Consider the following 12,138-nt stretch of genomic DNA (forward strand, 5'->3'; position numbering starts at 1 on the left):
AGGAAATATAAGATGAAAGGTGATTTATGTGAATGTAAGGAAAACAATTTGTAGCTAAAAAGAAGAGTCAATTAGTTAATAGAACTCTATAGGAACCTCTCACTGGCTATATACCAGTATGTGTAAATATGGTGACAGTTTCCCTTTAAATCCTTCCTGACATTTGACATAATATTACTGCATGGCAGAAGGTGTGTTCCCTCATTTTGCAGCACTATTACGGCAAGCTTTATGCACAAAATCCAAAAACAAAAAATAGTCACTGAATAACTTGAATCCAGACCGGTCTGGTCTCATCCTGGTCTGGATTCAAGTTATTCAGTGACTATTTTTTGTTTTTAGATTTTGTGCATGCACAGTTTTACCCATTTGGTTTTATTTGGTGACACCAACTGTTTATGTACTGCGCCATCTCGTGGTCACATGCTGCGATACATAGCACTAGTAGCGGTATGGGTTGCAACCAGGCACTTTGTATTTGTATAGTGTTGGGGTCAAATGGCAAGTTTAACAAAGTAAGATCTTATACCATTTACCTTATGCGATATATGGTGATGTCCCAATGTTATTACATATAATAATGGGATTTTATGTTCAATGTTATGATATGCAGAACAATTGTTAGTGATGTGCAATTTCATGCAATAAAACACATGTTGAGTAAAAACAGTAAGTAGTGCATGATATACATCTCAAAAATGAGAGTATGCATAAAAAAATTTCCACATTTGGTGAATGTTAGTTATCAATTTTTTTGCTGTTATGACTATATTTGGAAAAAGTAGAACATTTGAATTTCGAAAAATCGTGAATTTTTCCAAATTTTCACCAAATATCGGATTTTCTCATAAATAAATGCAAAACACATTACCAACATTTTTCAACTAACATGAAGTACAAAGTGTCACATGAAAACAATTAACATATCCAAGTTATTTTTTTTTTTTTTAAAGCGTTCCAAAATTATAACCACTTATAGTGAACAGGGCAGATTTAAAAAAAATGGGCCTTGTCAGGAAGGTGAAAAGTGGCTTTGGCAGTAAGAGGTCAATGATATACAGAGGTGGAACCTGTATCTGTCAGGTATAAGGCATTTATCACATATCTACAGAATAGGTCTCAATGACGAAAATACCCCTTTAGGTATGTAGTTTGTTTTCACTAGGACAAAATTTATTTCAAATTGATGGACAATGTATATAATATATCTAATGCCACACTTCAGTTGCATACCTTCAAATAGATGGTCACTCTCTGCTTTTACCAGACAGTTAATGTTGAGAGGAATGAAGAGTTGTGCTCGCAGTGGATCACCATACAAATAACTTGGTAAAGCAAATGGACCTTCTAATACTGGCACAAGGAGGAAACCACAGGAGGTTGCTTTTCTATGCCAGCCTTGCACCTATATTGGAAAGAGTAAACAGGCAAAGTTTAAAATAAGTGACAGGCAAGAATATATAACAAAGGGAAAGGCAAGTAAATTTTTTTCACCATTTCAAAAAGCACAGCCGCGGTTGCAGCCATCCAGTGTAGCTTAACCTCGAAGGCAGCGTTCAGGCAGAAACTTCCATGGTAATAACAGCTACACCATTCCAGCCGGTCAGTGCGGTTGTTAACATCCACATCCAAAGTGACAGTCCTCTGCTCTGGTACTGTAGCAGCTGTACAAAGTTAAGAGACAGAGAAAGTTTCACCAAAATTAACCAATCTATTGCTGATTTTAATGAAACAAAGAATGTAGATTTATAGAAAACGGATAAAAGAAAACTAGTATTAAAAGATCCAATGTGAATTGATACATGCAGCTAAATCTATAAAGCATGCACTAACAAAAGCAAGCAAGTAGAACCGAAACTGAAAGTAGAACCAGATTTTCTCACCCTTCTAATAATAAAAGGATAATCAAACATCAAAAAAGTTAGAATCAAAGACACGGCATGACAGAATCACCAACAAGAGTGAAAGTGTTAGGTAACAGAGCTTGTTCCGACGCTCTGGATGAATGTACTGCATGCAGGTCGGTTACATGACACCCGGTGGCGGAGGAGCTTTCTGGAGATGGTATTACAGCCAGTCAACCAAGAGAGGAACCAATGATGTCACATGGACACAGTAATGCTGGAGGTCTTAGTCTAGTAAGCTTTCCTTCAATGGTTACGTGAGAAAGTAGACCATGTAGAAAGGATATTGATGAGGTTTTACCAGAGCTTTGAAAGAAATTGAATGACAACAAAAGCAGCTTTTAAAGACAAAATACTAATAATATTAATACACTCGTAAAATTGTAACTATACTTTCGACAAAACTAGAACTTAATAGTGCAGATGATAATGTTAAACTTCGAAACATATTACTCTAAAAAGTATATTACAGTTTCCTTTTCCCTCTGCCTTTATTTACAGATTTACACAAATCATAAGGAAGAAAGTGCCTTATGACTTTTACAGACTGGCCCTGGATAGTCTTCTCTCTATACAGAGCTGAATCATAAAGGGAATGATAGGATGTTTAGTGTCTTGCCCTTATATTTCTGAGGCTGATATTAGAAGGATTACACTGAAGGAGAAAGAAGTAGAAAAAAAAAGGTAAAGAACCTGTTTTCCTTAACCCCTTAATGAGGAGGTCTGAAAAGACTAAGGATTGTGCATTTTTAGGAAATTCTCATATGTAGTGGTTGAAGGATCGTAACTTCATTTTTTTGTGCGTTACCTCAAATCTTTTTTTTTTTTTCTTCTTGTGAAACGTAGGGATCGTTAAAAAGTTTACAAATGTTAAAGGTTGTTTCCCCATTTGTAGTCTTCTTTGCAGAAAGTAAAAAAATCATTTTTATAATGCATAGTAGGTTTTTATTTTTACTTGGTTTTTAAATTAACTCAAAACGAGCATAACATACAACTTATTGTGTGATGGTCATTTGATACATATGTAAAGTCTTTTTGTTTGTTTTTTGTTATTTTATTGGGAAATATGAATATGTGCCTATATATTTACATATACAGAGTGTGTGTTTGTTTTACTAGGGGTTTTCCTACAAAGACAAGTTAGGCCCTATCCTCAGGATAGCCCTAACTTGCTAACCAGTGGGGGGCTCAGTGCCGAGACCCCCACAGATCGCGGATCACAGATCACGGAGTCCGACCGTTTGTTTGTCGCTTCATGAGAATATCCCGTGTATAAGGCCTAACTTGTCTTCGTGAGAAAAACCCGTTAATAACATATAGGGGACATATAAAGACCACTGAGGAACATTTTCTCAGATTTTTATTTTATAATGATTTTTACTGTATCTGTGACATTTATAAGAGCCCCTTTACAAGGGGAAACAACCTCATAAAGGGCAGATGTCTTGGGCAAAGCTCTACTGGGTCTGATAAACCCTTTCAGGCATGGCGATCGTGTGACCACTGGGTCTATAAAGGCTATGTCACTGCTACTACCACTGTAGTAAGGAAAGGAGAGGGCAGAAGCAGTAATAAACCATTTCTACCTTCTACCAAAGACCTGGTCCTGCTCCTGTGATCTGCACAGGAGCAGGAGAAACTGCTAAGGTCTAAAGTCAGTAGGCAGTCAGGGAAGAGTTAACAATGTTATTGTAATGTTATACTATTACCACCTGAACTATTGATTTCTGAAATTGAGTAAAAACCTTTGAAGCCAATTTTTTTTTTTTTTTTTTTTTAGAGGCCAATAATAACCTTTGATTCCAAAGATTATAACCGTAATCTTGTAAAAGTCAAGGTGATCCATCAATTTGATAAATAATAAATGACAAGACATTGATACTGAAAATGATGCTGCCATGCCAATTATGGAGAAGGGCCATTCTTACACCACCGGCATTTAAAAAAAGTAATTAAATAATAGGTCTTTGTTTTTGTGCCAAAAATTAAGGACACAGATGGTCCACAGGAGATCATTCTCTTTGGTGTGGCACTCCATCAGCTCCTCTGCCCATTACGGGCAGCTACCTAGCAGCGCTGCGGCCTGGCTCCTTCCTCCGAAGCTGCGGCTGAAAGAACTGTGCCTACTTGCATAAGATGCGGGCCGACTGGGCAGCCAAGGCAACAAAAATGGTGGGATTTCAGAATGTAGTAGCTCCTCTTCCACGAGTGCCACCTCAAACCATTTCCGCTGGAAAGCAGCAAAATCTTCCATTGCAGCAGAATGCCAAGTGCTCGACTGTGTCAGGCTTGGAGCTGCTGTGATAAGGAAAAGAAAGAATACAGGGTATGAAACATTTCCAACGTACAGAGGTAGACTAATTCTTACATGTACAAGAGCAGGTAACTACCTTTATCAGTATCTTTTTCAGGAGAAATCCTATAAAGGTAAAATCCATAAATGAAGGTTCTTAGCGTTTCTCCAGAAGCGTGCATTATGTACTGTTCCTCTAACATTTTCTGCATAACGTAAAGTGGAGATGTGATGAACAGATGTTCCCATAATTCAATTACCAGTCTACTTAGGAAAACAAATTTCTTACTTGCATAATGTCCATGGCCATCACTTGAGTCTGCACCCAGTTTATGTTATTGATAAGCCAGTGCACAACTTCAGCACTAATAAAGCAGCATGGAGGAAGACCCTTCTGTTCTGACAGCAGCGGGATACCCGTACTACAAGAAAAACAAACTTGTTACTTTCCATACAGCAGCAAAAAAACATGATACTGTGCCCATTGAAGATAATTGCTTGTCTGGTAATAGAAGACCAGACAGATCCTCTTAGGCCAAAATGTACTAGTAATTGCTTCTGACTTAAAGGGAAACTATTGCCAGATGTAACCTCATTAAACTACTAGCACTCTCAGCCAGGGTATAATAACCCCTTCCCGCTTAAGCCCCTTTTAGTTTTTGCGTTTCCATTTTTTACTCCCCACCTTCAAAAATCTATAACTTTTTTTTTCATTTAAAGAGCTGTGTGAGGGTTAGTGCAGGGTCCGCGTAGCAAATTGCACTTCATAGTGAAGGTATTTCATATCTCATGCCCTGTACTGGAAAGCAGAAAAAAAAAAAAATCTAAAATGCAGGATTCAAAAAAAATTTTGTGGGAAAAAATTTCCAAAATGCTGTACCAGAGGTATTTACAGGGTTAACACCCGTGATCGGTGCCAGCACTGACTGCGGATGTTTACGGTTGGTGTCTGCTGCAATATGCAGCAAATACCCACCTTGTATGGAGAGAGCTCAGACGGTGAATCCGCTCTATAGGCCCAGAGCCGGCATGTGTAATAGTACATCACGTCGGTAAGGGGTTAAAAATTCTCCTCCAAATTCATGTGAAAAAGTTGAGTTTAGAAGAGTAATTTTGAGACAAGTTTAGATGCTACAGGGCGAGTGTCACTTCAGATGCCTCTATCTTCAGTTCCATAGCACCTAGACACATGCTCTTGTTCCAATATTCATGCATTTTGAAGGCCGCAAGCTATGGGCCACTGTTTGCAGCTAGGGTTGCATGAAGAGTCAAAACCTTGGTACTTTTTGGATACTTTAACGGACATCTATCACCAGGATCAAGGATTGTACAGCAAGCACATACTGGTGTGTGCCTCCACTGGCAGGATCCGCTCTTTTAGCTTTTTAATTATGCAAATGAGCCGAGGGGCTCCAGGTTCCATAGGTTTTAACGGAGCCTGGAGCCCCTCAGGCTCATTTGCATAATTTGTATTCTTAAAAATCAGGGCATAAGAAGCTTGAAGAACGGATCCTGCCACAGGGGGCACACACCATTATGTGCTTGCTTTATAATCCTTTATTCTAGTGGTAGATGGCCTCAAACTCAGAACAGTTCAATATCGGGTTTCTGTCATTTTCTGAATTGAATGAGTTCTCCTAGCGGCTGTCTGCAGGGGAATCCTCTGAGGAGACATTCGGCAGAAACCAAGTCATCAGGGAAAGAGCATGAACTGTTCATATATGGTGTTTCTACATCTTCCAGGGCGTCCTCTGACACAAAGTCTATAAATTATTTCATGTTATTCAATTAAATATTTTATGGGTCAGGCGGGAAATTAACTCACATGCTTCACTCTCTAGCAATGCAATATAACAGCACAGTGTTCTTATGCTCTCCTCTTAGCCTATTGCCTCTAGCCTTCACTAGGCCTTCCATAGAGTTACACTGATATGTAGAGCTCTTTTCAGAGATCTTTTATTATATAATATACCACTACATTACACTTTTTTTTTTTTTTTAAAAGGATGTAACTAATACAGTTAAATTGAATAAAAATGTATAAGACACAAAATAAAACATTTTAGATTATTATATTTATTGTAAAGGTTGTCCTTAGAATGTTAAACTAAAGCTCTCCTCGCAATACGCTGGTTGATGGTTACTGATTGCATGTGTCACAACGGAAATATGCGATCGGGCTGAGCCCTGCATTCAGACATTTGCGTTGTTTTTAAACGCTATGTACACACTCCATGTGACCACACCTGTAACATTTTAAATGCAGATAATTTTTTGTTTTATGGAAAATTCGGGTATCTGTGTAAACCTACAAGTGGCCTATCTAACATAGGCAGGTCACCTTTGCTCAACCGACGGAGGTCTATAGGAAGTGACTAGCTGTGCCGTGAAGACAATAATTATAGTTTTTTTTGTTTTTTTTTTTAGTTTGTCACCAAGTCAAAGGTGTTAGCTTCTTCTGTACTACTTCTAAACCACTGCATCAGATACTGAGCTTATCAGATTGTACACGAGAAGCATTAGCCAGCAGCAGAACCAGGAAAGAAAATGTCAAGGTTTTTTTTTGCATAGTTATTACTCTTTGTTTATTGTGCAGGTCTTAGTGACAGCAGTATGTACTCATAGTATTCTGTTCCCTGCAAGGATTGCCTTTTAAAGTCCTCTTTAAAGGATATCAACCACCAGTTTACTGGTGGCAGAGTGTTCTTATTAGACTGCTCATTCAGTCTAGGAGATGGGGGGGGCCGTTTTTAGCTGGTTTTTGGGAATCTTTATTAATGAAATAACTTTGTAAAACAGCCAGCGGCGATCTGGCTGACAGCACCCAAGTGCCTCTCGGCTTCCCCGGCTTTCAATCTTGCTCCCCGGCCGGGGAATTACGATCTGGCTGGTGACGTCAGAGGGCTGAGTCGTGTGCGCTCTCCTAGTTTTCCAGCCGGGAGCAGGGGCATACATAAATTAAAGGCCGAGCAAGCCGAAAGGCGCTCGGGCTGTGTCTCTGGCTGTTTTACAAAGTTATTATTTCATTAATATAGATGCCAGAAAATTTGCTAAAAACTGTCCCTATCATCTAGACTGAATGAGCAGTCTAATTAGGACACTCTACCACCTATAAACTGTAATAAAAGTAATTTTTATCCCACCAGTGGAAGAACCTACTTGGGGTGTTTCATAGCTTCCAGGATCTCACTTAAACTGGCACTGGAGGGCAGTGTACTTGGGCCACCAGACACCTGAGATACACTAAGAAAGAAAGGTAGACATTAGAAATCCATTTTACAAGATCCCTTAAAGCACATTCTCTGTCACTTCCTACCTTGACTCCACAGAGGGAAGCTGCTGTTCAATGTTCCCAACTTGGTTAAGCGCTCTCTCCTGTGATGTACTGTTTGTTACAAAAGCATTATTCCCATCAGTGTAGGGAGATGCACTCTGGTCAATAGAAATCTGTCAGAGTATCAGAGAGGATACAGTTTCAGAATGAGAAGTGGAAATGTCTTACCGTATATTGAGCCCCTCTTGGTAAAGTGGGCATGACATGTAAAACTACCATGCAGTACATGCAAGATCAATAATGGGAAACTATTCAACAAGGGTCACCATCACTAAAGCAGCAAAACAGTAGTTACACAGCATTCTTTGACCATGAGAGACGTTAAGAACTTAAAAGGTGAAAATAAGTTTATAAAAATTTTATGATAAAATAAGTTTATAACAAGGAGAGGGGGGAAAAAAAACACAGATCTCTGCTGCAAATAGATGGATACAAACGCTTGTGTGTATATAGTGGGTAGCAAAAGTAGTCATAGCCCTTCAACTTCTTCCTCATTTTAAACTAGAAACGGAAATATTTTATTGATAATTGATACAGAAACATAAAGGCCCAGATTTATAAAACAGGATGTTGTATTTGGAGATATAGTGAAAGCTGTAAAAACCAAGGCAAGAAGAAATGGCAAAAATGTGTTTTTTCACCAATTTCATAGGATTTGGAATTTTTGTTCCCACTTCCCAGTACATAATATTGGATAATAAATCCCATCACCAGAAAGTACAATTTGTTTTGCAAAAAACAAGCAGCCACAATACACTGTACAGTATCAAATTAAAAATTTAGATATTTGAATATGGGGAATAAAAAACAAAATGTAAAAACTTAGAAAGGGATAAATTGTTAAGGGGTTAAAATTAGAGAAAGTTCAACCAGTATGCATACTTATGCAACCCACACTGTATGTATATGTGTAGATGTATATATAGATCGATGGATAGAAAGAGGCTTAGGCTTCATCTAAACCAGGGGTCTCAAACTCGCGGCCCGCGGGCCAACTGCGGCCCGCGGGACAACATTTTGCGGCCCCCACCTAGAAAAGCACCGCCCGCCGTGTATTCACGGCGGCGGTCGTGTCGCGCTGCATGGAGAGGGCTCACGGGCTGAGCCCTCTCTATAGCCGGTAAGTCTTTGCTGCATATTGCAGCAAAGGCTTACCGGTAACACCCGCGATCGGTGCCAGCACCGATCGCGGGTGCTTTCACAGCGATGGCTGCCGGCAATGCTGCCGGCAGCCTCAAAAAGATAGCGGCGCATGGGCGCCGCCATCTTACCTGGGATCGCCGCTCCCCTTGACGTCATCGGGGGGGCGGCGATCTGTCTCCATGGTAGCCTCGGGTCTTCCGAAGACCCGAGGCTATTTCGTTTTAACCCCTTCATTACAATGTGCTGATAGCACATTGTAATGAATGAGGAGGAAAATCCCCATATACTGCCATACTGTAGTATGGCAGTATATGATAGGATCGATCAGACAACCTAGGGTTAAAGTACCCTAGGGAGTCTGAAAAATAGTATAAATAAAAATTAAAAAAAAAGTTAAAAAAAAAAAAATTATAATAAAAAAACATTAAATTTCAAATCACCCCCCTTTCCCTAGAACTGACATAAATATAAATAAACAGTAAAAATCATAAACACATCAGGTATCGACACGTCCGAAAATGCCCGATCTATCAAAATATGATAACGTTTTTTACAATGCGTTTAACCCCGTTACGGAAAATAGCGACCAAAGTCGAAAATGGCACTTTTTTGCCATTTTGAAAAATATAAGAAAATCTATAAAAAGTGATCAAAAGGTCGTACAGTCCTTTCATATCATTGAACATATTATTAAATTTCGCAAAAAATGACACCACCCACAGCTCCGTACACCAAAGTATAAAAAAGTTATTAGCGCCAGAAGTTGGCAAAATCAAAAAAAATTATTTTTGTACAGGAGGTTTTAATTTTTGTAAATGTATGAAAACATTATAAATCCTATACAAATTTGGTATCCCCTTAATCGTACCGACCCAAAGAATAAAGTAGACATGTCATTTGGGGCGCTCAGTGAAAGACGTAATATCCAAGCCCACAAGAAAATGGCACGAATGCATTTTCATTGCATTTGGAATTTTTTTCCCGCTTCCGAGTACATGGCATGTAATATTTAATACCATCATTATGAAGTGCAATTTGTTACGCAGAAAACAAGCCCTCACACAGCTCTTTACGTGTAAAAATAAAAAAGTTATAGATTTTTGAAGGTGGGGAGTGAAAAATGGACATGAAAAAACAGGAAAGGGCCCGTAACCGGTTAATCCCCTTCCCTCCGGTACTTGAAGAAGATGAAGTCGCCGCTCTGAACGCACTTGGTGCAGGTCAGAGCGGCGACTTCATCTTCTTCGATGGGAGGGACACGGGGAGGCAAGTACCGGGGGGGAGGTGGGGATGGAGTGTCCCTGACTGGGCTCAGTGCGGTAGGAGCTTGGGACCCCTCGGTGCACAGGACACGTTCAGAGAAAACACGTCTCCCCGCTCGGGGCTTTCCTTGCGCTGGGAGACGCCATGACATTTGAATCTGAATAATGATATTTTGTAAGCGCATTTTGTGTGGAAAACTTGATGCGGCCCAGCCTTACCCAGAATCTACCTCCAGCGGCCCCCAGGTAAATTGAGTTTGAGACCCCTGATCTAAACCGTCACACATGCGGCAAAGTGACCTTTTCTCCAATTTTTGGAGCGCTGCCTTCTCTTTATTGTAATATTTTGTCATGGTTATAGTATACCGCAGAAGCATTTCTTTCTCATGGCCAATTCCAATTCACATAACTATTACTTCAACCACCTCATGTGGGATAGTTTCATTATAAACAATGGGATATTCAGAGATATAAAGTTTCCATCAGAAATTCATTGACTCAGGTTAGTGTATATAAAGCACATATAGACAATTTTAAGGGTTTGTCCACTTTATGCAAATAAGGGATATGGATTATGTGATGAAAAATTATACAATCTTCCAATACACTTTTGTGCTTTAATTCCTCAGTTTTCTAGATCTCTGCTTGCTGTCCTGCTACAGAAAGCTCATAGGTTTACTTCCAGTGCATAGAAATCTGTCATGTGATGGACTTGCAGGTGCAAAAGCTGTCAGTATCCAAGTAATCAGAGCTCTGTGATATAATAGCTTGTGAACCTGCATGTCCATCAATTACCATGGACAAATTTTTAATTATAGAAGCTTTCTGTAACAGGACACAAAAAAAAGAGATCTAGAAAACCAATAGGAATTGATACGGAAAGTATATTGGAAAATTGTACGACTTTTCCTTACACAAACAATATCAAATATTTGCTGAAAGCGGACAACCCCTTTAAGAGTAAGATACTTGCATGCATTTTATAAAACATGTCAGTACAAACACAGCATGCAAGCGAGTTCATGAGTGACGTATTAAAAACATGTTATGGTCAACCATCATTGCAATATAAAGGAAACACCTTCATCCTGTATTCTATGGATGACAAACATACAAGTCCATGCAAAAACATACGACACTGACACTAACCTGTGGGTTGAAAGATGGTGCGGTCCGTGGACTGCGTACAAAATCCATAAAGAAGGCCCCATCCTGAGAGGGAAGCGACAGCGCACACAGAGGCATAAAGAGAGGCAGTGACAGATTGAGCTGACTACAGTAAGTTTGGAGGACAAACAGGAATTGGAAAAAACTGAAGGGCCCAAAATGTCAAAACATTGGAAGAAGGCATACAACACTATCTCTTTCCACACTAAACAGCGCATTACTCACCTTGCGGGGACTGTCCACATAAGTTGGAGTGACAACAGGGTCCGTGGCTTGGCATGATGCCTTCCCAGCATGTGCTAATCCTTGCTGCTCTCCCAAGCTTCTGGAAATATATATTGAACTTTTATACAATCTATCTTTTTGTACAGCTTATAAGTGACATTTATCTAGAAATAGGTTTGGATACCTAAAGTCCACCGTCATTAGTACACGGTGATGTTTTAGGGACACCTTACCCCCTTAAAGACCTACTTTTGATTTGCCTCCATTTCTAGTAGAGCTGATAACGCAGATGTTCCTTTCTTTCCAATTGGTGGTCCAGGAGGTTCTGGTGGATGAGGGGGCAGCTGCAACCCTTTCATACCTGCCCCTTTCTATAAAAATAAATAAAAAAAACTAGAAGCAATAATTCCCTAACAATACTGGAATTCTATAGGAAAGATTAGTTGTATTTTACCCTAATCATTCGGTCCGATCTGTGGCGCCTTCGAATCCGGTTTAGTCCCTCAACAAAGCGCAAGAAGCCATCCAACAATTGACCTTCCTCTTGTTCAGATCTTGGACGATCTCCATACAGATCACATCGTTGCTCTCCCTCAGTGATCCGCTTTGTAGGTCCCACACAGGAAGGTAGAAGCAGAAAGCGTGTGCGCCAAAATTTTAGAGAATCAATAAGGCTAAATAAAATAAAAGCATCATGAGTTTGAAGATATTTAGAAAAATAAATTCTTACAAAAACATCGTACTTCAGCTACATTCGCACGACCGTCGGGGGAATGTGTATACAGTCGGAAGCTTGTGGTCATACATACG

General features: G+C 39.6%; 1 protein-coding gene across 8 annotated transcripts in view; it reads right to left on the bottom strand.

Moving 5' to 3' along the window:
- DEPDC5 (DEP domain containing 5, GATOR1 subcomplex subunit) overlaps positions 1–12,138 on the bottom strand; it is a 43,057-nt gene that overhangs the window by 3,719 nt on the left and 27,200 nt on the right. For 6 of the 8 annotated variants that reach the window (XM_072145745.1, XM_072145713.1, XM_072145702.1 and 3 more), the window contains 11 exons: positions 11,783–12,002; positions 11,578–11,699; positions 11,329–11,428; positions 11,086–11,148; positions 7,514–7,644; positions 7,357–7,440; positions 4,487–4,619; positions 4,295–4,403; positions 3,972–4,202; positions 1,495–1,664; positions 1,234–1,405 (listed from right to left, as the gene is read on the bottom strand). In XM_072145745.1, coding sequence (XP_072001846.1) covers positions 1,234–1,405; positions 1,495–1,664; positions 3,972–4,202; positions 4,295–4,403; positions 4,487–4,619; positions 7,357–7,440; positions 7,514–7,644; positions 11,086–11,148; positions 11,329–11,428; positions 11,578–11,699; positions 11,783–12,002 — 1,535 coding nt within the window. The remainder of the gene's footprint in view (positions 1–1,233; positions 1,406–1,494; positions 1,665–3,971; positions 4,203–4,294; positions 4,404–4,486; positions 4,620–7,356; positions 7,441–7,513; positions 7,645–11,085; positions 11,149–11,328; positions 11,429–11,577; positions 11,700–11,782; positions 12,003–12,138) is intronic. The other 2 variants (XM_072145726.1, XM_072145735.1) reach the window with 2 other exon arrangements.

Source organism: Engystomops pustulosus, chromosome 1 (genome assembly GCF_040894005.1).
Source record: "Engystomops pustulosus chromosome 1, aEngPut4.maternal, whole genome shotgun sequence".
In the NCBI taxonomy this organism is placed as follows: Eukaryota; Metazoa; Chordata; class Amphibia; order Anura; family Leptodactylidae; genus Engystomops; species Engystomops pustulosus.